We start from the raw sequence: 21,422 nt of genomic DNA, 5'->3' as shown, positions 1-21,422 counted from the left end.
CCATTAAGCAAATGATCTCCCTAAGACTGGAACATCCAAAAGGGGACAAAGAGAATGACCGACAAAAAACTGTGAGCCTGATGTCCTAGCCTATGAATACTATAGAGGTTTATTCAGCCTCCCACCCTCTCCAATTTTTCTGTTTTCTATCAAATCCATTCTACACAATATAGCTCCAAGCAATTAAAAACAAAACAAAACAAAACAAAAAACAAAACCTCTTCACTGTAGAGAACCAACTGAGGGTTGCTGGACACTTGGTGGCTGAGGAGATGGGGTAACTGGGTGATGGGCATTAAGGAGGGCACTTGATGTAATGAGCCCTGGGTATTATTTGCAACCGACAAAACACTAGATTCTACTCCAGAAACTAATACTCCACTGTATGTGAACTAACTTGAATTTAAATTAGGTCTCGAAAGAAAAAAATAAGTAAAAACAAATAAAAACAACAACCGGAAATCGCGCCCCTATTTTTTAATGTAATCTCTACCCCCAATGTGGGGCTCAACCTCAAGATCAAGATTTGCATGGTCTACCTAGTGAGCCAGTCAGGCACCTGCCAGATTGTAAAAGAAAGGTTCAAGGCTGACTAGACCTTTTATGGTTTGGTCTCTACTTACGTCTCCCATTTCATTACCAATTTCAGGCACAGCACCCGCTTTTCTTTCACTGAAACTACCTTCCAGTTATCTGCCTTAATCATTCCACCAGCTGAACCCCCACCCCACCACCAGCCCTGTCTTTTGCGTGACTAACTTCCTCTCCATGCCTCAGACCAAATGTCACTCTTCAGGGATCTCATCCATGATCCGCCCCTCCCTAACTAAGCATGAACTACGCCTCATTTTCCCCTTCCACAGCCCTCTGAATGTCTCATTTGTGCTGGTCACCATCCTCACAATTGGCAGGAAGTGAATATTTTTATGTTTCTGCGTAATTAGAGTTTTCAGGCAAATTTTTCTGAGGACTGGGTTAAAGGAAAGATTTTGAAACTTAACATAATAAGAAGCTCGCCTCCCTGGAGTTATCTGTTTATTTCAAGGGATGCTAAGATCCTGAGGCATGAAGACGGTCCAAGAGTGCTCTTGGAATGAGATCCTTGTACGGAGCTCATTTCAGAGAAACAGTGTCTTCTATCTTCCCTGGAAACGTTCATTTACATTCCAAAGGGTAAAAACCCAGGATGCTTTCTGTTCTCTCCTGAAGGAGAGTTTGTGTACTTGAGGGAGCAGAGAGTTTTCTCACAGACTTAGGAAGAGAGGGCGGGGGTGGGAGGGGCAGCCATCCCTCTTCTACAAAACTCTCAGATTCTTTTGGGGTTCTTCACTTACAGAATAAACTCCAGCAGATATAATACGATATCCGGCTCTCATTGTATCAACCTTGGAAGGGGGAAATTCTGGGGCTAGAAAACCCATGCAGTTTTGTTTTTATTGTTGTTGTTGTTTTGTTTTGTTTTTTTTAATGTAAGTAAATACAGATAGTTTTTCTCTGTTCCAGAAATCTTGTCTCTAACTCACCAGATAATATAAATAAATAAAGATATTAAAACAGATCAAAATATTTACAAATTTAACTTCTATGTTCACAAATGGACTATAATGTCCTTGCGTGTAGAGATCCTTGAGATTCATTACGGTATTCCTAGTGCCTGGCGGTATGTGGTGCTTAAGAAATCTTTGTTGATTGCTCATTGAGTAAGTGAATTGCCTCAATGCCTGAAGAATGATTCAGCGTCATTCAGTAGACAGGGACAGTTGGTCTAATAGACCAAAGCGCGCTATGCCTCGACAATTAGGTAAGGGCTTCCGGTCACGTGGTCTGAAGGAATCCAGAGGTTTGCATCTGGTTAGTAGGCTCAGTGCTGATGAGGCCAGTGGCAGTGTCCCGTTACCTCATAGATTAGTTTTGGGTTACTCATTCATACGGCCTTGGACATCATTCTGACTTGTTGCTCTCCTGGATACATTCCTCACAGAAGGACTGTTTCTTCAGAGCAAAGGCTCTGGACTATCCACTGCCTTGAATCAAATCCCAGCTCTGTCCCTTGACAGGGGCAACTTACTGGACTTCTTTGTGGCTCAATTTCATATCTGTAGAATGGGCAGTATAAGAATATCACCCATGGGGGAAAAAAAAAAGAATATCACCCATGTTGTGAGGTTAGAGGAGTCCATTTATACATAAGAGTTAATAATATAATGGGTTGTTGTAAGGAAGAAAATGGATTAATTAATATAAAAGCCTTAGAAAAATACCTGCTACCTAATAAGTTCTACAATTCTTTTTTTTTTTGCCCATGTAATATTCAATTTAGAAAGGGTTCAGAGAGAAGAAAAAAGTACAGTGAATATGAAAAAAATTTTGGCCAATGAAAAATATAGTTTAAAAGATCAAGTCAACGTTTTAACCTATAGATTCTTTGGTTAAGAAATCATTTCTTCAGGTTCAGTGGCAAGTTTTATCCCACAAACTATCCCCAGAGTAGTGCATGTAAGTGAGATCCTGCCTGGAATAATCTGGATTGTGTAAAAATAAGAATCACATCTGACTTATACAGAAGGCAGGATATATTTTTTAGTTAAAAAGAACTATTGTCAAACACTCTAAGAAAAAAAAAAAAAAGCAGGAAAACATTCTCTACTTTCCAGCCAGCCAGAGAACTGTTTTCAAAGGCTCTTTGAAAACTATGTTTAGTGTTTGTTTTTATTATCATTTGGAGGTCTGCTTTCACAAGATGAAATATAATATTTAGGAGGCGAAAGAGGCTGCTCGGGAACATCTGAAGCCCGATTGTTACTTTAATGGCTCAAGTCTCTTTTTATCCACTCGACAAACAATTACTGAGAGTATGCTTTGGGCAAAGTGTGCGTTAAGCCATCTATGTGTTTACTGATAATGTGCAGCAAGCCAGCTTCTGCCCCATATTCAGGGAGGGGCAGCCTTGTGCAGTGATCGCAAAGGGACCTGAAAGGGTTAATAGACCTCGTTAGGTAACACATGGCACCACCATCCAACCAGTTTTTGGTTGGACAGCATTACCAAAGAGGTCAAGGTCTTCATTTGATCCCTGCCTGAAGAGGTTTCAGTCTAGCTCAGCAGTTTTGGGTCGCAAAGCATACTTTGGTCTAACAACCTAACTCCGGGATCATAATCAGGCAATAGGGTATATGAGAGCAAATATGTTACTATCATTGATATTGTGGGTTCGCACTATAGGACTTTGTATCAGAAAGACGGTACTTTATTGCTATCCTCTCCTTTGTAAGGAAATAGGTAAAGAGAATTGCCTAAGAACACGGTATGAGGCTTTTATTTTTGTTTTCAAGTTTTTATTTTATTTCCAGATCACAAATTTGTAATTTCAAACAAGTGTTGTTATCCTTTAAAATGAATTTAAAAGAAAAAGACTGAATTAAGGGCAATTCTACCAGCTGTCAAAGTATATTTTGGGGCTAGAAAAACATTAAAAGGCATAGCTTTAATGGAATCGATTAAAAAAAAAACCTCAAGACTTTGCTATCCGATATGTTATTTGTCTTATATATTAAAACACTCTTTTACATTTATGAAAGGAGTATGCTAATAAATAATTCCTAGCTATATTGCATTATTCGACAACCAGTCCCAAGTTACTTTCATTACATTAAATGGTAGCAGTAAACATGAAAATGATGTCTCATAACGCATTGATAAACTTTATCATTTTCTTGCTGAATTTATCACTAAGATAGCTCACATCTATTTCATATCATTTAGTAGATTCAACGTGTTTTCAAGGCTACTGACATTTCTGTTGGTTTTGAGTGACTTTTAATGTTTATTTGCACTTGGGTAGGAACTGAAAAATCTCATTAAAAGGCAGTCGTTCATTTCCGTTAAGGGGCCATGAAATATGGATGTTAATATTTTTTCATCTGAGTCCAAGGTGAACATGAAACAGTACTCAGAGATCTGAAACCCTGACCCATTTGCTCAAGAAATTTCCTTAGTAGTAATAACTTTTCCCTGTTATTTCATTTCTTTTGAAATATGTGATAATTTCCAATGGGCAGAGAGCACCAACAGAGAAAGACATTAAACAAAGATCAGTTGCAATTTAACTTGCAACTTGGAGACGTATTCCAGAGGTTCTGCAATGTTGTAAGACTTCTTGAATACCATTTAAAGCATAAAATTGTATAAGATGTACATTTTTTTTTAAAGATTTTATTTATTTATTTGATAGACAGAGACCACAAGTAGTCGGAGAGGCAGGCAGGGAGAGAGGAGGAAGCAGGCTTCCCAGTGAGCAGAGAGCCTGATGCAGGGCTCGATCCCAGGACCCCGAGACCATGACCCAAGCCAAAGGCAGAGGCTTTAACCCACTGAGCCACCCAGGTGCCCCTGTACATTGTTTTTAACACAGAGTTCCAATCTCCCCTTAAATGCAGAGAGGCTGTCCTTACAGGCAGTAGTTGATTTATGTGTTTATTCATCTCTTTGTCCAGTGAATGTTTATGGACTGCCCAAGTAACTGTGATGTAAGATAAAAAGTGAAAAATCAAAAAGAGAGATATGGGCAAAACATTATTGGAAATAAAAACCTGACTGCTTTCAGTGTTCATGGCAGGGGGTTTAGGGATTTCTTGGCTAAGATCCTGTGAAATTATGAAAGTCCTTCAATTCTTTCCCCAGGCCAGATCAAAGTGATCGGCAAAGTTCATGTACATTTGTTGTGCTGGTACACAGCTAAGGGTAAGTGCACTACTTGGAAGCAGAGGCGAGAGTGAAGGAATTATCAAGGTCAATGCCCAAGCTATTAGCTCTCAAAGATCTCTCTGCATATGTCATTGTAGTTAAGATCAAATGTTTTTGCCATTTCCAGTCAAATTTGAAATTTGGGAGAAATGGTATAAAGATGGTTTGATGAAAATTTAGCCAACTTTGTTTTACTCAAAAATTAGTATCCTTTGGGGCACCTGGGTGACTCAGTGGTTTAAGCCTCTGCCTTCGGCTCAGGTCATGATCTCAGGACTCTGGGATCCAGCCCCGCGTCAGACTCTCTGCTCAGCAGGGAGCCTGCTTCCCTCTCTCTCTCTGCCTGCCTCTCTGCCTACTTATGATCTCTCTCTGTCAAATAAATAAATTCTAAAAAAAAAAAAAATTAGTATCCTTTGACTTGAGTCAAAAAGATGTGTGTGTGTGTGTGTGTGTGTATGTGTGCGCGCGCACGCATATATGGGAAGTTGTGGGATTTAAAGTCTCACAGTTTTTATGGAAATGTGGATGGAGGTTCTGAGCCTGTGTAGTGTACGAACTATCTACCTTCCAAGCAGCTTAATCCAAGGACACTGTACAGCTAAATTCTGTGTGTGTGTGTACGTGTTTGCACGCGCCTGTGTGATGTGCTTTCTTTAGTCACATGGTGCCACACGTCTCTGACAGAAGAAATGAAGGCAGTCAAGCAGAGTGTCATGATATACTGTATCTTTATGTTCTTTAGGTCTAATGCCTTAGCTTAATGGCATTTCTGATTCAAATATGCTTACTCTGACAAAATTTAGAATTTAGCTATGACGAATCCATTCCACTAATTTTCTTTTCTCTTTCTTTCCTTCCTTTCTCTCTCTCTCTTTTGTTTTTTCTTTCCTCTCTCCCCTCTCCCTCTTTTTCTTTTTTATTTACAGAACTTTGCCAATAAGGGCATTATGAAGGTAGACAAAGGATGCTATCGAAAGATAAAGTAGGATTAAATTAGTGAAGAAAAATAACGTAAAGATTAATTTAGTAATTTCTATCCTTTTTCAGATATTTTCTATCTTATTCAGATATTTAATCCAGAAGTTGTTTGGGAACCTAAATTATCTAGGTAATTATTTTGGTACTTTACTGTATTTATTACATAAATACAGTCACCAAGTGGAATTTTAAGTTTACCAAAAAAAGAAAAAATGCAGAATATGTACATGGCAAAAATGATTATTGAACATATTCAATATATTAATGTAATAAACACACTGTGTACTATGTGCAACTGGGGCATACATGAGAAAGCAAAAGACAATCAGAAATTTGTGGACTTCTATAAAGTATTTACCTTTTAGTTTAAAAATCAAAATTTTAAGTTGCTTTCAATACTTTTAAAAGGCTATCCCCAATATAGAGATGAATTAGATTTGAGTGCAAAGTGAAGAAAATCTTTACCTCAAATGTTTCTTAGTATTTTGCCATTTATTTGAGAAACAAATTTCAAAAGATGTTTACTGTTATAATAAAAATATTTATTATAAAAATGATTACATCTTTCTGTACATAGAGACAAAAACACAGTTTATACATCAATAACTTAAGTGGGCCTGAACAGTCAGTATCCATCTGCTAGAATCCTAAAGCTCTTCCGTAGATTTCACAAATACCAATACAATTTCTCTCTTACAGAATTCTATTTACAGTTTATGTTATTGTGATATGAACATTTCTTCTCTAGTATTTTAAAGATAATTCACAGTGTTGGGGTTAATTCCTTAATCAACTGCTTTAAATCTTTGGTAAATACAAATATATACGTGCAAAATGTTTAAGCTCAGTAAAAAGTCAAATGACCTATTGCAGGAAGTGTTGTGTAATCAATAAATGCATGAGCCAGAGTCCCACCTTCAAGAAAAGTCACTCTCTAGGACTTCTCGTGATAAAGTCTGACGTAAGCAACAAATCATTTGAGGCCTCTATGGCCACAACCAGAAGCACCACAATTCTAGGTCACAACAAAATTAAACACAAATGTTAAATTCAACATATACAAAGAGTACTGATTCTTTTGCAATGCAGAAAATTCTAGTTTTTTTCTATATCCTGGTTGACACATCAGTTGGACACAGATGAGCTTATTTAATCTCATGAAAGCCCATTATGTTGCAAAAGTGAGAGACCCATTTAAAAAAGCCATTCTGTTCTGGGAAACATCAATTCATCCTCTTGCAGTAACTTATCTATGAAAATATAGACAATTTCTTGAAATACTTTGTAGGGGAAAAAGCAAGATGCCTGCCCTCTGTTTCCTTCCTTCCCCGCTTCCTTCCTTCCTTCCTTCCTTCCTTCCTTCCCTCCTCCCTTCCTTACCCCCTTCCTTCCTTCCCCCTACCTTCCTTCCTTCCTCCCGTCCTTCATTCTGTGAGAATTATGTGCTAGACAGGCCTGTCCACCTGCCTATTATACTTGAAGTCCCCAAAAGTTCCATATGCATTACAACTTCCATTTATCAGTCCTCAGTCTCAATGATCCAAATGAAAGCCTCCTGGTATGAAAATCTCTTACTCTCAGGCTATTTGTTAAAACTGTCCCAAGAAGTATTTAAATTCTAATGTTCTTGAGCCATTTGATAATTAGGAATTGTTTATATAGATATGTTAATGCAGGAGTGTAAAGAATATAATTACACATATCAAAAATATACCTCTTTAAGCCTAGAAAGGGGATGCCATCATTGGATTACCACCATTGCAGGGGAGAGAACAGACCCTCCTACTGAGTTAGGTCCTGAATGCATGATTTCTTTCCCCAATATTGGTTTTTCCAACCCACCGTCTCATTTATAAACAAAGCAAGGCGAGAGATAATTTTGTTATCACTTTGGCAATTCTTTTCCCCCTTCAACCACCAACATCCTGAATTCAGTGCCTATTTTAAAACTCACCCAAGACTAGGCAGGCACCTGGCCATAAGCGTTCACTTATGACATGAAGTGTGAACAGGAGAGCAGCCTAATGAAGACACAGTATTTATCAGAAGAGGCTTTCTTCTGAGTTTCTACACTGGCAGGATGCCTTGGCTACAACTTTGAATAAAATGTTTCGACTCATTCTTCTTCATTCAAATAACATACAAAGTAAATGTTATTTAGTCACCAGCTTTTCCTCCCCAGAGAACATAGGAACGCAGGAAATGTACCATTATATACATTTCTAATGACGTAGCGTAAACTAAGCCCCAACCCTTTGATGGCAGGGAAATATTGGCATAGTGACACCTGATATGCAATAAATACCAATATCTTACACCATCAACAGCAGCCCTAAAATAGCAGTCTACTGCAAGTGCCAGCTTCTATCTCCACTTCGCTCGCATTCCCATCCTTGTTGACAAAGACAGGGCAAACTGAGGCCTTTCTTGCTTCAGGATTTGATATAAGCTCGTATATCAGGCCAGGTTGAAAGAATAACGCCTACGTTACACTATCCTGGGTCTGAGAAACAGGCTTCCTTCCTCTTTGCACCACTGTTCTGATCAGCAGGTTTTTGTGCTTTTGTTTCTGAGGAAACGAGAGCTCACACGCAAGCATTCAGGAAGCAGCACTGGCGCAGACCCACTTTGATCCCGTAAAGTGTCCCAAGCGACTCTCTTCACAGAGCCACTTTCTCCTTTGCCAAGTTCTTTGGTTCCTTGCTTGGGATACACCAGTCGTCAGCCTCGATGCTCATCTGATAGTGTTTGAAGGCTGACTTGTTAAAGACTGGGAGTTTTTCTACAGATTCTGAAGATAGAGCCTAAAAGAAGAAGGGGAAGAAAAGTCAACTCAAAGAAATTATTCGTGGCACAATTTGTACCTGAAGTGATTACTCAAAATAAATCCAGAGGTAAGTACTCAAACATTCAAATACATTCCTTTAGTTGATTCAGTTAGTAAGAGCACACCATAGCCCATAATATGCTGGGCAGGGTATAAAAGAAAATGAAAAAAGTAAATATTATTTCCATCCTCTAGGTGCCAAAATAATATATACACAGTTATAAATTGGGGAACAGAATTCGTCTCCAATATTTACACCTGTCCCTTGTTCAGACATTGCTGATGTGATAGAACTGAATAGCAAAGCTATTATTTCTTTACAAAAACTTTTGTATCTGTGATAAAGAGTCCTAATCTGATACCATTAATTTATTAAAATCTGATACTATAACTCTATCATCTCTTAATCTTTCTCAGTACTTTGAAGACTTCTGCTCATTTAAGAAATGAATACATTGGGACGCCTGGGTGGCTCAGTTGGTTAAGAAATGAATACAGTAATTACTTCAGACAGTCAAAGGCCTCTCAGCACATAATACCCTTGCACAAAATGGGAACCCACAAGCTTGATGTTTTAGTTACTAATATCTGTAAATACATTTTCAGTCAAAACTGCTGGAAAACAATGAACAAATCAGGACAGTGACCTTAACAAATACACCGAGGCTTTATCAGAAATAGAAAAAACAAGTGCCAAGTTTTAAAGTTTAATCAGGAAATGCCAGACATCCCAGTGACAGCTCGTGAGCGGTTAGCTTTTCTTCCCTGGATTTCTAATAAGGTCAACTTAAGGTCTTGAGTATCTTGGTATCAGCTGTTTTCTAGGCTGCAACATTATTAGCATATATTTCACATGAGTTTAAGTAAAACAAAGGCACAGCTATTCTCACAGATGCCAAAAGGCGTTGGTTTAAGAAATTCACATGAGGATGTCCTCACTGGGAGACTAATATGCTTCTTGAGAAAAAATTTTGCTTCACTTAAAGCAGGTACCCTGGTCCCACTTCTAACTGGTAAGTTACCATATTAAATATTAATGAGTAAATCTACACATACCAAACAGAAAATAAAATGACATGTGGTTGTTATTTGCATTAACTCAGTTTGAGGTATTCACACCGTGGAGCGTGGAACTCAGGACCTTAAGAGCAACATTGCTTTCAGAAATATTGTTTCGGGGCACCGGGGTGGCTTAGTCGGTGGGGCGTCTGACTCTTTTTTTTTTTTTTAAAGATTTTATTTATTTACTCATGAGAGACAGAGAGAAAGAGAGAGAGGCAGGCAGAGGGAGGGAAGCCTGATGAGGGACTCGATCTCAGGACCCTGAGATCATAACCTGAGCCAAAGGCAAATGTTTATTTATTATTATTATTATTATTATTATTTTAAAGATTTTATTTATTTATTTGACAGACAGAGATCACAAGTATGCAGAGAGACAGAGGGAAGCAGGCTCTCTGCCGAGCAAAGAGACTGATATGGGGCTCGATCCCAGAACTCTGGGAGTCATGACCTGAGCCGAAGGCAGCGCCTTTAACCCACTGAGCCACCCAGGAGCCCCTATTATTTTTTTTTCAAAGGCAGATGTTTAATCATCTGAGCCACCCGGGTGAAGGCGTCTGGCTCTTGATTTCAGCTCAGGTCCTGATCTCATGAGATGGAGTCCCGGGCTTCCCCCTCATTGAGGAGCCCACTTGAGCTCTTCCTCTCCTTCTCCTTCTGCCCCTTCCCTCTCTTTCCCCCTCTCAAACAAACAAACAAATGAAATCTTTACAAAAAATAGAAATAGGATTGTTTCTACTGAATTGAAAGGATACCTTTAAGTAGATGATGGCTTCGGTTCCATATCCCGACATAGAGTAGAGATTCAGATCTCCTTGAAAATACTTGGCATAGAGACGAGAAATTGGCAAGCCATAACCAAAACCAGCCTAGAGGGAAAAGATAAATTATTGGCAAAGAAGTGGACGTGCTCGTGGAAATGCAAAACATAGGCAAGTGTTATTAGCCTCCTTGCTACTGATGTTCTAGAGCCAAGGTAAGTGATTTCTGCTTCTAATCAGAGACCTCCGGTAAATTGTTTCAGCTTCTTCAGCTTGATTTCTCCTGCTTTCTCCTATTCCTCACGCCCAATTTAACTAAATTGACTAACTTGCCTAAATACTTCCTTGTAATCCTTGCTCTGCATTTAGGACTAGGTGGCTGGGATGAATGTAGCCGTGTAACTGGTCTTACCAGAGGAGCATTGCGGGAATTATCCATCACAGGGGTTGGTGCGGTAGAGTACGTGTAACTAAAGAGACGGTCAATGATTCTCAGGGGAACGCCACCTCCTCTGTCTGAAATCTTAAACAAACAAACCAAAGCTATGCGTGAAAAACAAGGTGATTTGTCCATCTAAAAAGGTTTTTCCTTTATTTAAAAGTCATTATGGCCTATGTACACCATAGACTTTGATCTGCTGCTCAAAGCAGATCACTTTATTATTACTGACACTTTTCCGTTCTCTCAAGAAAAGAACGGCCCCACCCCAGGGGCACCTGTGTGGCTCAGTGGGTTAAAGCCTCTGCCTTCGGCTCGGGTCATGATCATCCAGCCGGGCATCAGGCTCTCTGCTCAGCAGGGAGCCTGCTTCTTCCCCTAACCCTCCCCCCAGGCCTACTTGTGATCTTTTTTAAAGATTTTATTTATTTATTATGTGTCAATAAATAAATAAAATTAAAAAAAAAAGAGAGAGAGAGACTCCAACGAACAACAGAAAATGGTTACCTTGATTGTCAGATCTTCTTTTCCCAAGACAACAATCACTTCAATTGGTGTAAGGGAAGGCCAGTTTTCCTGGTGTTCCACGGTTGCCCTCATTGCATTCTAAAGAAATCAAAACCATAAGGAATTCAATGGCAGAAGAATGAGAAACAATAAATAACTGTTTTTTATGTTTAAAATAAAAGCGGCACAGAGGGTAATTCAAAGTTCCTATTTTTTTTTTAAGTTAGTAGTAAAACAGCTCTGTAAATAGCCATTTATGAATGTGTCATGCAGGATGTATAATGAAAAATATTCATTTACCATGTAATATAGCTCCTGGGAGTAATGTCTAATGGAAAAACAATTCTGCTAGCTGTCAAGTTCTTATTTGTAAGCTTAATTTAAATGTAGAAATTGGTTTTTATAGTCCATTTCCTGGCTCTCTCTTTTCTGTCTTTCCATTACATTTTACATCCAAGCACCAAAGACTATTACATAACAAATGAACAGTGAATCATTGAACCAATTTATTGGCTTTTTATAAAACTTGCTGGGAAAGGTTGTTACTATTTAAAAGGATAGTAAATAATTCTAAATTAAATTTCAATTTGCACTTGATTATCATCTTAACTTTTACCAATGATGGCAAAACAACTCTAAGAGCTGGACCATTCAATTTCAAAATGAATGAAATCAAGGCAAAAAGTATCTTGTGTCCTTTAACAGAGAAGAAACTCAAGTTTGCAGACAACTGGATAGGTCTCATACAGATTAAGTTTTGGTTTACGTCACCCATTTTCCTCTCTAACCTCCTTGTGGTACATTATCTGTTTTCTGGTTTCTATATAATACTGAGTTCTTTTTTGTAATTTTAAAAAACTTAAAAAAAAAGATTTTCTTTATTCATATGACAGACAGGGATCACAAGTAGGCAGAGAGGCAGGCCCAGAGAGAGGGGGAAGCAGGCTCCCTGCTAAGCAAGGAGCCCAATGTGGCGCTTGATCCCAGGACCCTGGGATCATGACCTGAGCTGAAGGCAGAGAGAGACCTTAACCCACTGAGCCACCCAGGCGCCCCTCTATATAATACTAAGTTCTAATCATTAGCTGAAGTAAAAGAAAATAGATCAGAATGTCTATAGTACAATCAATACCTCATTACACTAACATTAGAATAAAGTAAGAAACAATAAATTCTGAGAAAAGCTGTATCAGAATTAGAGGCAAATTTCACTTTTTTTTAAGGCTTCCTCCTCAAGGAGTCCAGGAGATTCATGGAAAGCATCATAAAGCTTAGGGTGTTTTTTCTTTTTTTTTGGTGTAAATATAGTTTTAGCTTTGTCTTAGAACTCAGGACAGGATTTGATTCTTGGTACCTGGCTACCTCAGACCAGTAACATTCACATCCTTGGTGAGCTTGTTAGAAATGCAAATTCTCAGATGTACAGAATCAGAATCTCTGGACCAGTGTCTAAAAATCTATGTTTAAAGAAGCCCTCCAGGGACGTCTGGAGTCTCAGTTGTTAAGCGTCTGCCTTCAGCTCAGATCATGATCTCAGAGTCCTGGGATAGAGCCCCGCATGGGGCTCCCTGCTGGGCGGGAAGCCTGCTTTTCTCTCTCCCACTACCCCTGCTTGTGTTCCGTCTCTCACAGTCTCTCTGTCAAATAACAAATAAAATCTTCAAAAAAAAAAAAAAAAAAAAAGAAAGAAAGAAAGGAAGGAAGGAAGGAAGAAGCCCTCCAGGTGATTCCAATGCATACTGAAGTTTGAGAAGCACTCTCCTATAGTCTTACGACGGAAAGTGTGGAATGTGAACCAGCAGCATCACCCGTCAGCTTATTACAAATTCTAAACCCCAGGCCCCAGTCTAGTGCCACTGAATCAGAATTTCAACAATGGTTCATAGGCACATTAAAGTTGATCATGGAGGGAACTGACTGCCTTCTGAGTATATTTTAGACTCACGTTGGAGCCCTGCCACCTGCAGTAACTCTGGACCTGAACATCTGGATTTGGAGCTGGACCATCCTGCAGGGGTGGACGTAACAAGGCCCCATTCACTGCAGCATTCACCCCCCGACCTTCCTTCACAATTGCATGTATGACTAGCGCTTTGTTGGACACTTGAAAAAATAATAAGAACAGGGAGCTCAAAGACATCGTGAGTCCTATCATGTGTTCTCTAGTACGTGTGGAGGTTCTGCTGAACTGCGGGGGCCCTTTCCAACATTAACTGCGGCTCCTTTCTTTAGGAGTCCTGAAGCAAGTTTGGGAGAAGATAGTGAGGCTCCCACTCAGTGGGAAACAATAAAGGAAATAAAAAGGTAACCAGTGAATTAAAAACAAAACAAGATTGCAATTATTTGGAAGTGTCATACCTTGAATAGTTCAAAGAGCATATGATGAAGGTGGGAAGGTACATAAACAATGTGAATTGGTTGGCCTGGAGATTTTCCTAGAAAAAAATTTAAACTCATTTAGAACTGGTGAACAAGTATTTCAGGAAGACAAAGTTCTGTATCTATTTGATTAATAGAGACTCCTTACTCCCAAGATTAGAATACACCCCATCTTCCTGTACTAACCTAGAACCTTCTAGGATCTACCCTAGAACTTCCCTCTTAAACAGTAAACACAGCTGGCTTATTTTCAAAATGCTATCACGGCAGCTGCCTTGTGCTCTATGACTAATTTCTGCATTTCTCTACAAAAGTATGAGGTCAGATGAAGTGCATGACGAGCGTGCTCTAAATTAGGTTACGTGAATTATTTGTTTCTGCTTTCAAAACTTTCATACTGTGCTATTTCAGAGTTAAAATCACCATTTTAAGAAAGAAAAAAATTCATGTAGCCACAGTATAATACTGAAATTAATGTTAACTAAAATTTTAATATTTTATGGGAAAATAACACATTTGATTATTCTTGATTTATATCACCCAAACATTAAATCTTACAGTCTAAATATGCTTACATTTTACTGAGAGGCAAAAGAAAACAGAGAAACAAAAACCTCTTAATACTGTTTGAGAAGAAAAATCAAAGTATTATTCTTTGGTGTCCCAGGCCTTGGCCAAGTTTGAATCAGAAAACAGAAGGCCTGGCACAATTCCCTCTTTATTTTATCAAACAGTTCAAGCAGTTTGTCTACACGTATTATGCAACAATGCTGTTAATGCTTAGAGATATTTTTCAACCTTTATTTGTATTCCTATTTTTAATTTAGCAATCAATTACATGTACATATAACCCAATCCATGAGTTAGAGTTAGGGTACTTTTAATGTGAGCAACTTAATTTTAACTGTCCTGCTCTGAGAAGCACTACGGGATACAATAAAAACAGTGCCCTGCATTTGTTATATTATCACTTCAATGTGGGAAGACCCTATCTTCTCAGGTACCCTAGAGCTGAAGCCACTGAGTTATGCTCTGCTTCCAAAAAGAGTGGTGTATACTTACAGTGCACTTAATTTTTTTTGTAATTTAAAAACACTTTTTAAAAGAACTTTTAACATGAGATCTACCTTCTTAACTACCTAAGTATACAATACAGTATTGTTAATTGTAGGCATAATGTTGTACAGTGGATTTCTAGAACTTATTCATCTTGCATAACTTAAATTTTATACTCATTAAATAGCAACTCCCCTTTACCCCAGCCCCCAGCTTCTGGCAACCACCATTCTACTTTCTGCCTCTCTGAATTTAACTATTTTACATACTTCAGGTAAGTGGGATCACACAGTATTTGTCCATGACTGGCTTATCTCTTACAGTACAATTTAAAGTATTTTTGTTTCTAGGTCTTATGAGTAACTTCTCCAGGAGGATATCTCCACTACCAAGTGGTTCCTCCTATTTCTGGCCTCCCTGACTTCCATATTTTGCAATAAGCTTTCTTTCTTTGATCTAAGATACTGAAACTAGGTTGCTACTTTAAATCTTAAATTATTTGTTCAAACCATTCCATTTTATGAATCATCATTAACAACTGAATATACTCAATTGGAACTTTCCAACTGAGATGAAGAGAACTTTGGCTTCAAAAGAGAAGTGTACAAATTCTAGAGAAGGTCAGAAGGGAGAAAAGGAACACAGAAGTTGCTTTGTATTTAGAAGAAGTAATCAGACTGGGAGAACAGTGACTTTCCCATAGATTAAAATATGGTTTATTTGTAGCTTACCATTTACTTGTGTGAGCTTTAATTCTGGAGATGTTAAATAATACTGGTCACAAAGCATCTTTGAACACTCAAAGGCATCTGAAATAGAAGGTTTTTTTTCATAATGATGAAATGAATTTATGCCAAGTAAAATTTTCACATGATCTTCAATGTGTGTACTACCGTTAGTCTAGAATATTCATTGAGAGTACAGGTTTCTATAAATGAAAAAAAACCTCTTTAATACTTTATTGAAGAAAAAATGAAGATAGTGAGATAGTGTTGAAGTTATAGCTGTGGCAATAGGAATACGCACAATTCAGATACCGGATACGATATATAAGAATATGGCACATTAACCAGTGATGTTTGGATTTTTATAATTTTATTAATGAGTTTTAAACCCCTGGCTCTCAAAAGCAAAGGACCTCCATGACAATATTTATAAAAATATAAATGGATCACTCCGAATATAAAGTTATTCACAAACTCACTTCAACGAGAGATATGTCAATCGCATAGCGTATATTTTCAATAAGGGAAATGCAGAAATCTAGAGATTACCTTGGACCACGGCTGCCACATCGCAGTTTGGATCAATGCTTCCAATGTGAGTTGGGTTTCCTGTCTGTGAGTCACTAAATATAAGAACTGTTGAAAAACAAGAACAAAAGATGGTGTTATAAAAATCAGGATAATCATGATTATTGAAAAAGAACGTGAGCCCCTGAATAATGAAACATCTGGTTGGGGTATGGCTTGTATTCCACACCCTTCTCAGTAGGTCACGACCACAAGGAGCTAACTTACTATGCTGGTTCATCAGCATCCGGGTAGAAATACGGTTCATGTAAAATCGATCCAAGAAATACTGAAGATTTTGATTGGTGACTGGGTCAACTGTACAGCCATCTTTATATTCTATGATTCCTTGTGCCATGGTCGGAACTACATTGTGGTGTCTATTTCGAACTTTGATGAGAGTATCTACAAAACTAAGCCAAAACACATTTACAGTTACTGAAAATTCAAGTAAGTTTCCTTCACTTACATCCCTTAGACTACCCCAAAGAAGGCTAAAACTTTTTTAAGTACCCATCTAAAGAAATCAAATGATAAAATGTAAGGTTCTCACTTACAGATTCGACTACAATAGAAAATATAGTATCACAAACAGATTTTTTTTTCCTTCTAGCTTAATGTAAAAATACCGGCTTTCTAACTGGTGAATTCATTCTGGGAATTCATTAAGCCTTTTCTTTAAAAAATAATAATTAAAAGATAATTAATATTAAAGAGAATTCTAGAGTGCCACTGTGGAAAAAACCCTCAAGATTTCTTCTCGGATTTATAAAAAGATTCTTCTTTCCTATTCTTATAGCCAGAAATGATCAGTTACTCTGAAAGATAATGTTCAATCTCCAGTAACAATGACATATATTAATATTATGTAATAGTAAATCCACCTGTGAATCTAATCATCTGACTGAATTTATAGTAAAAATAGGTTTCCTCAAAAATAAAAAGTTCCCTACACTTGCTCAGACTCAGCATCATTTTCAATGCCATCATTCCTCTTCACTTTTAAAAAACCAGCAAGTCAAAACTTGTCATTTGTAAGGGAGAGGCTATTTGTTATTCAGAGTGTAGCTCCTTTAATTTATGTCCAAAAAAAATAAAATCTTAGAAGTATGTCTGGAAATAGTCAAAGTTTTGGACACATATTCAAATGCATAGAACTTACTCTGATAATGCTTTCTGGTCCTCTGGGCTTTTCTCGTGGAATTCCACCAAATCCATCAGGCTCTGGATATACCTGTAAAGGGACAGTCGTGCTTTAAGTTTTAAAGTTGAATAGCCAGATACAAGTAGCTAAATCATTTAAAAATGATTGCAAAAGAGAAAGTATTATGTTTAAAATTAAAACTTTTCTTCAAGACATCTGGAAAACACTGTATCTTAATAAAAAAACAAACAACAACAACAAAAAACGAAGCTACGACTTTAACACTCAACTTTCTAACTTAAAATTGATATTTCTTCAATCATTCCAGATCAGTAGTCAGTTTTTTATTTTATCTGGCAAGTGTTTTCTTTTTTTATAGCATTTAGAAAAAACTTTTTAAGGAAGGCTTCATATTTTTCCTGCTATATTCACTCATAGGTGAGTAGAAGTCATGAAAGCATCAGTAAATACTATGGATGATGTGTTTCAGATGGTAATTGTTTAATAATCTTTATTTATATATTTATTTATAATATATAATACTTATATTTATATAAGTATAATACTTATTTATATTTATAGTATATATTTATATTAAATAATTATTATAAATATAATGTTTATTTTATATTTATAGTATATAATATAGATATATATTTATTAATATATTATAAGTGTAATACTTATATATATACACAATCATATAATATACATTTATAATATTTATAATATATATAGATTTCTTAAATCAATAAAGCTGTGTAGTCAGTGAATTAGGGTGAGGCTCTGGTATATATCCGCCTCAGTGCATATCCTGGTTCCACTCTCTGAAAATCTGTTCTGTTGGGTGATCTACCCTCTCCAAGCCTCAAAATCCTTATCTGTAAAATGCGATGATAATAACTGACAATTATTAAGTGGCGACTGTGTGCCAGGTACTGTTTTAAGTACTTTTTTTTGTATGGATTAGCCCATTTAATTTCACTCACATAAACTTTTGAAGTATATACTTTATTTTCCTCAGTAACAGATTGGGGAATTGAGGCATAAAGAATTTAAGATACTTGACATGAATTCCACAACCGGTTAGAGGTAGAAACAGGATTTGAACCCAAAGCCTGCTGTTAATTAGTTTGTAAGTAACAAAGATTAGATCCTCTAAATAGCCATCCTTCTGTTTATTTCTAGGATAGGATTCTGCGTGCAATATCAAACTCTGTCTTTTATTATTCAAAATATAGTTATATTGCGAAAAGTATGTACTTTTTCAGGGCAAAATGTCTGTTCATAGCTTTATAACTGTCCTTATGACAACTCACACTAAATCACAAAAACAGGGGCACCTGGTGGCTCAGTGGGTTAAAGCCACTGCCTTTGGCTCAGGTCATGACTCCCAGAGTTCTGGGATGGAGCCCCATATCAGGCTCTTTACTCGGCAGGGAGCCTGCTTCCCTCTGTCTCTCTGCCTACTTGTGATCTCTGTCTGTCAAATAAATAAATAAAATCTTAAAAATAAATAAATAAATAAATAAATTACAAAAACATCTTGACATTCTTCAAAATACTTAGTTTCAGGCCACTCGTTTTCCAATTATGATGCTAATATATTATAAGAATTCGTATACAAATACTTGTCTTAAAAATAGAGACTGTTTCGGAATGGTTCACCACTTACCAGCTTTTAACTAATTGCACTGAAGAGGTATTGACTAATCGATCAGGGAGGATATCGATTTCCTTCAGGATATTGGCTAGCCTCACAGGCAATTCTTGCCTCAAAAATGCAAAAGAAGTTCTTTCACATGCATTTTCTGAACCTGTAATAAATAACCTTTATTTAGTTTTGGGGAAAAAGGAGCTCTAAATGATACATTTGAATAGCATTAACTCTCCAATATTGAACCCACACACAAATCATAAAATTAGAGTTTCACCTGCCATTGGATTACTGTTTAAAGTAAGAAGTATCTCCTTTTTCATTGTCTTTTCCTTTACTTTCTTAAAAAAAAAAAAAAGACCAATATGAGGATATTGCTTTCTTTTTTTGGAAGAGGATTCACTTCCATGAAGTCAGAATATCCCATAGCTCAGTCAACAGCACAATGTCAACCCAACAACATCGTACAGAGAGTTCTAGATATGAAATTGGAGTAGAGGAATAAAAGGGTGGGTAGGAGTCATGATGTTTCCACATTAGTGGTAAATAATACCACATTTAAATCTTGAAATATTCCTTATAAGATCACAGCAGAGCGGCGCCTGGGTGGCTCAGTGGGTTAAGCTTCTGCCTTCCGCTCAGGTCATGATCTCAGGGTCCTGGGATGGATGGGGTTCTCTGCTCAGCAGGGAGCCTGCTTCCTATCTCTCTCTCTGTCTAGCTCTCTGCCTACTTGTGATCTCTCTGTGTGTCAAATAAATAAATAAAATCTTAAAAAAAATCACTGCAGAAAGTTTGTAAACATTTTTGGCAGTAATGCAAATATATGGAAAACCATAATGGTAAAGAGACAAAAAAATCTGTTAGCAATGCAGAGAGATGTATATACCCCGTCAACAGGTGGCAGGTGGCTAAAGGAGAAAATTGAATTAATTTGAGGCCACTTTATAACATTAAGAATCCTCCCCCCCGAAGTATTATGCTGTGAAGGAGGGGGATAAAGTTTTTTAAATCACTGCGAAATACTGACGCAAAGCAAAAAGTATCTTGACTGGAAGCTGTGGACAGAAAGATGAGCTCAAACCATCCAGCATCAGCGGGTCAGCAAGTGGCCCTGACCTGTAGGCACAAACTGTCAGAAATAAGGCAGATCTAGGAAAGGGCAAGGTGCACTGCCGTCGAGGCTCCAAGGTTCAGCAGGATAATAGACTCCAGTTATTTTAAGCAAGGAGCTCCGGGGCTGAAAGTTAAGGAAGCTTCCCAACCCCAGCGCCCCCACCCGGCCCTACTTCCCAGCTCACCAAAGTCCAGGAGCTGCTTTATGGACAGCGGGGACGGGCTGTAGCGTGAAAAATGCTCGACCTCGCGGGGCACCAGGCCTGCGCTGCTCAGTGAGCCGGCGCTGCGCATCACGAAGCGGGCCGCCTTCATCTTGATGCCCACCCGGCCTGGTTAGCGCAAGGACTGGCCTGGGGGACGAAGGCTGAGGGAGGCAGAACCTGGGACCGAGCTGGGGCGGTGCGCGTCTGGGCAGGGAGGGCAGGTGGGCTGGCTCGTGCACCCTGCCTGGGCTGAGATCCTGGGGTGCTTCCGAGGGGAGGAGGCCGGCAGTGAGTGTGAGGAGCAGCGAGTGGCTGGAGACTCAAGTTCCCGTCTGGCCACCCCCGGCCGCCTCCCGCGGTTTTATTTGTTTCCCCTCACGCTCCCCCCAGCTCCAAAGGGGAGGAGTCACTGGGACTTGGAGACGCGTCCTCAGCTGGGGCCGCGCCAATCAGCTCAGATAAAGAACTTTGGGCCCCGCCCCCCCGGGCGCGGAGTCCTGTCGCGGGAGAGACCTGGCACCAGTGCCCGGGACTGTGAGGAGTAAGGGGAAAGGTGGAAGGTGAAGCGGGCACCTGGAGGTATGTAGGCTTAAGATCAGCCGCTTGGACAGGAGTCCCGGACCGCGTGGGCTGCGAGCCCGCCCAGACTCGTCCTTGTTTACAAGCGAGAAGCTGTCTCAATGTCACGCATTCCTGACCAGAAACTATTTCCAAGAATCTGAGCTCCGGGATGTCATTGGCTCTTGCTCAGAGCGGGCTTTTACAGTAGCCAATCAGCTGCGTTCAAAATGAGCGTCTCTGCCAGTGGACAGTGAGGGAAATAAATAGCCTGAGGACTGGTTCTAGTCTTTTCTCCAGGAGCGATCTGTACAGTTCGGGAACTGGAAGTTCCTTCTGGCGACACTAAGGCTTCGGTAACTTCCCAAAATACATTTAGTTTTTCCTGGTGGCCATAAAAGGCCATCAATTTTTGTTTTTCTCCAGGAGGGCAGTCTCTTCATTAGGTTTAACTCTGTTAATTAAAAACAGAGTTATAAAGGGATCAATTTGTCAGTTTAACTCGCCGCCTTCTACCATCAAAGAATTTATTCACTCTGACCTCCTGTATAGAATGTCCTTAATCCAAATATTTGTCCAAGACATTCTTTTCAGCTCTTAAATGTCTAGCACAGCGTGCTGCAAGAGGTCTTTCCTGATGGCCTCTCCTCCATCCTTCTAATATTGCCTTTGTCACTTAGGATATTGTATTGTA

The 21,422-nt window shown here is 38.6% G+C and overlaps 1 protein-coding gene across 1 annotated transcript; it reads right to left on the bottom strand.

Annotated features, from left to right (window-relative positions):
• Nucleotides 1-6,823: 6,823 nt before the first annotated feature.
• PDK4 (pyruvate dehydrogenase kinase 4) lies at nt 6,824-20,519 on the bottom strand. Its single transcript, XM_032874712.1, has 12 exons — nt 20,150-20,519; nt 18,867-19,008; nt 17,210-17,281; nt 16,276-16,460; nt 16,030-16,116; nt 15,487-15,564; nt 13,679-13,755; nt 11,321-11,419; nt 10,787-10,897; nt 10,369-10,482; nt 7,127-8,528; nt 6,824-7,047 (listed from the first exon to the last, which is right to left on the bottom strand). Exons 1-11 carry the CDS (start codon nt 20,277-20,279, stop codon nt 8,385-8,387), a joined length of 1,239 nt encoding a protein of 412 aa, XP_032730603.1. The 5' UTR covers nt 20,280-20,519; the 3' UTR covers nt 6,824-7,047; nt 7,127-8,384.
• Nucleotides 20,520-21,422: the final 903 nt, after the last annotated feature.

This window comes from Lontra canadensis, unplaced genomic scaffold (genome assembly GCF_010015895.1).
Source record: "Lontra canadensis isolate GAN:19392208 unplaced genomic scaffold, GSC_riverotter_1.0 scaffold2, whole genome shotgun sequence".
In the NCBI taxonomy this organism is placed as follows: domain Eukaryota; kingdom Metazoa; phylum Chordata; class Mammalia; order Carnivora; family Mustelidae; genus Lontra; species Lontra canadensis.
The sequence above is the reverse complement of the archived record's forward strand: the minus strand, read 5'-3'. Positions and strand labels throughout refer to the sequence as shown.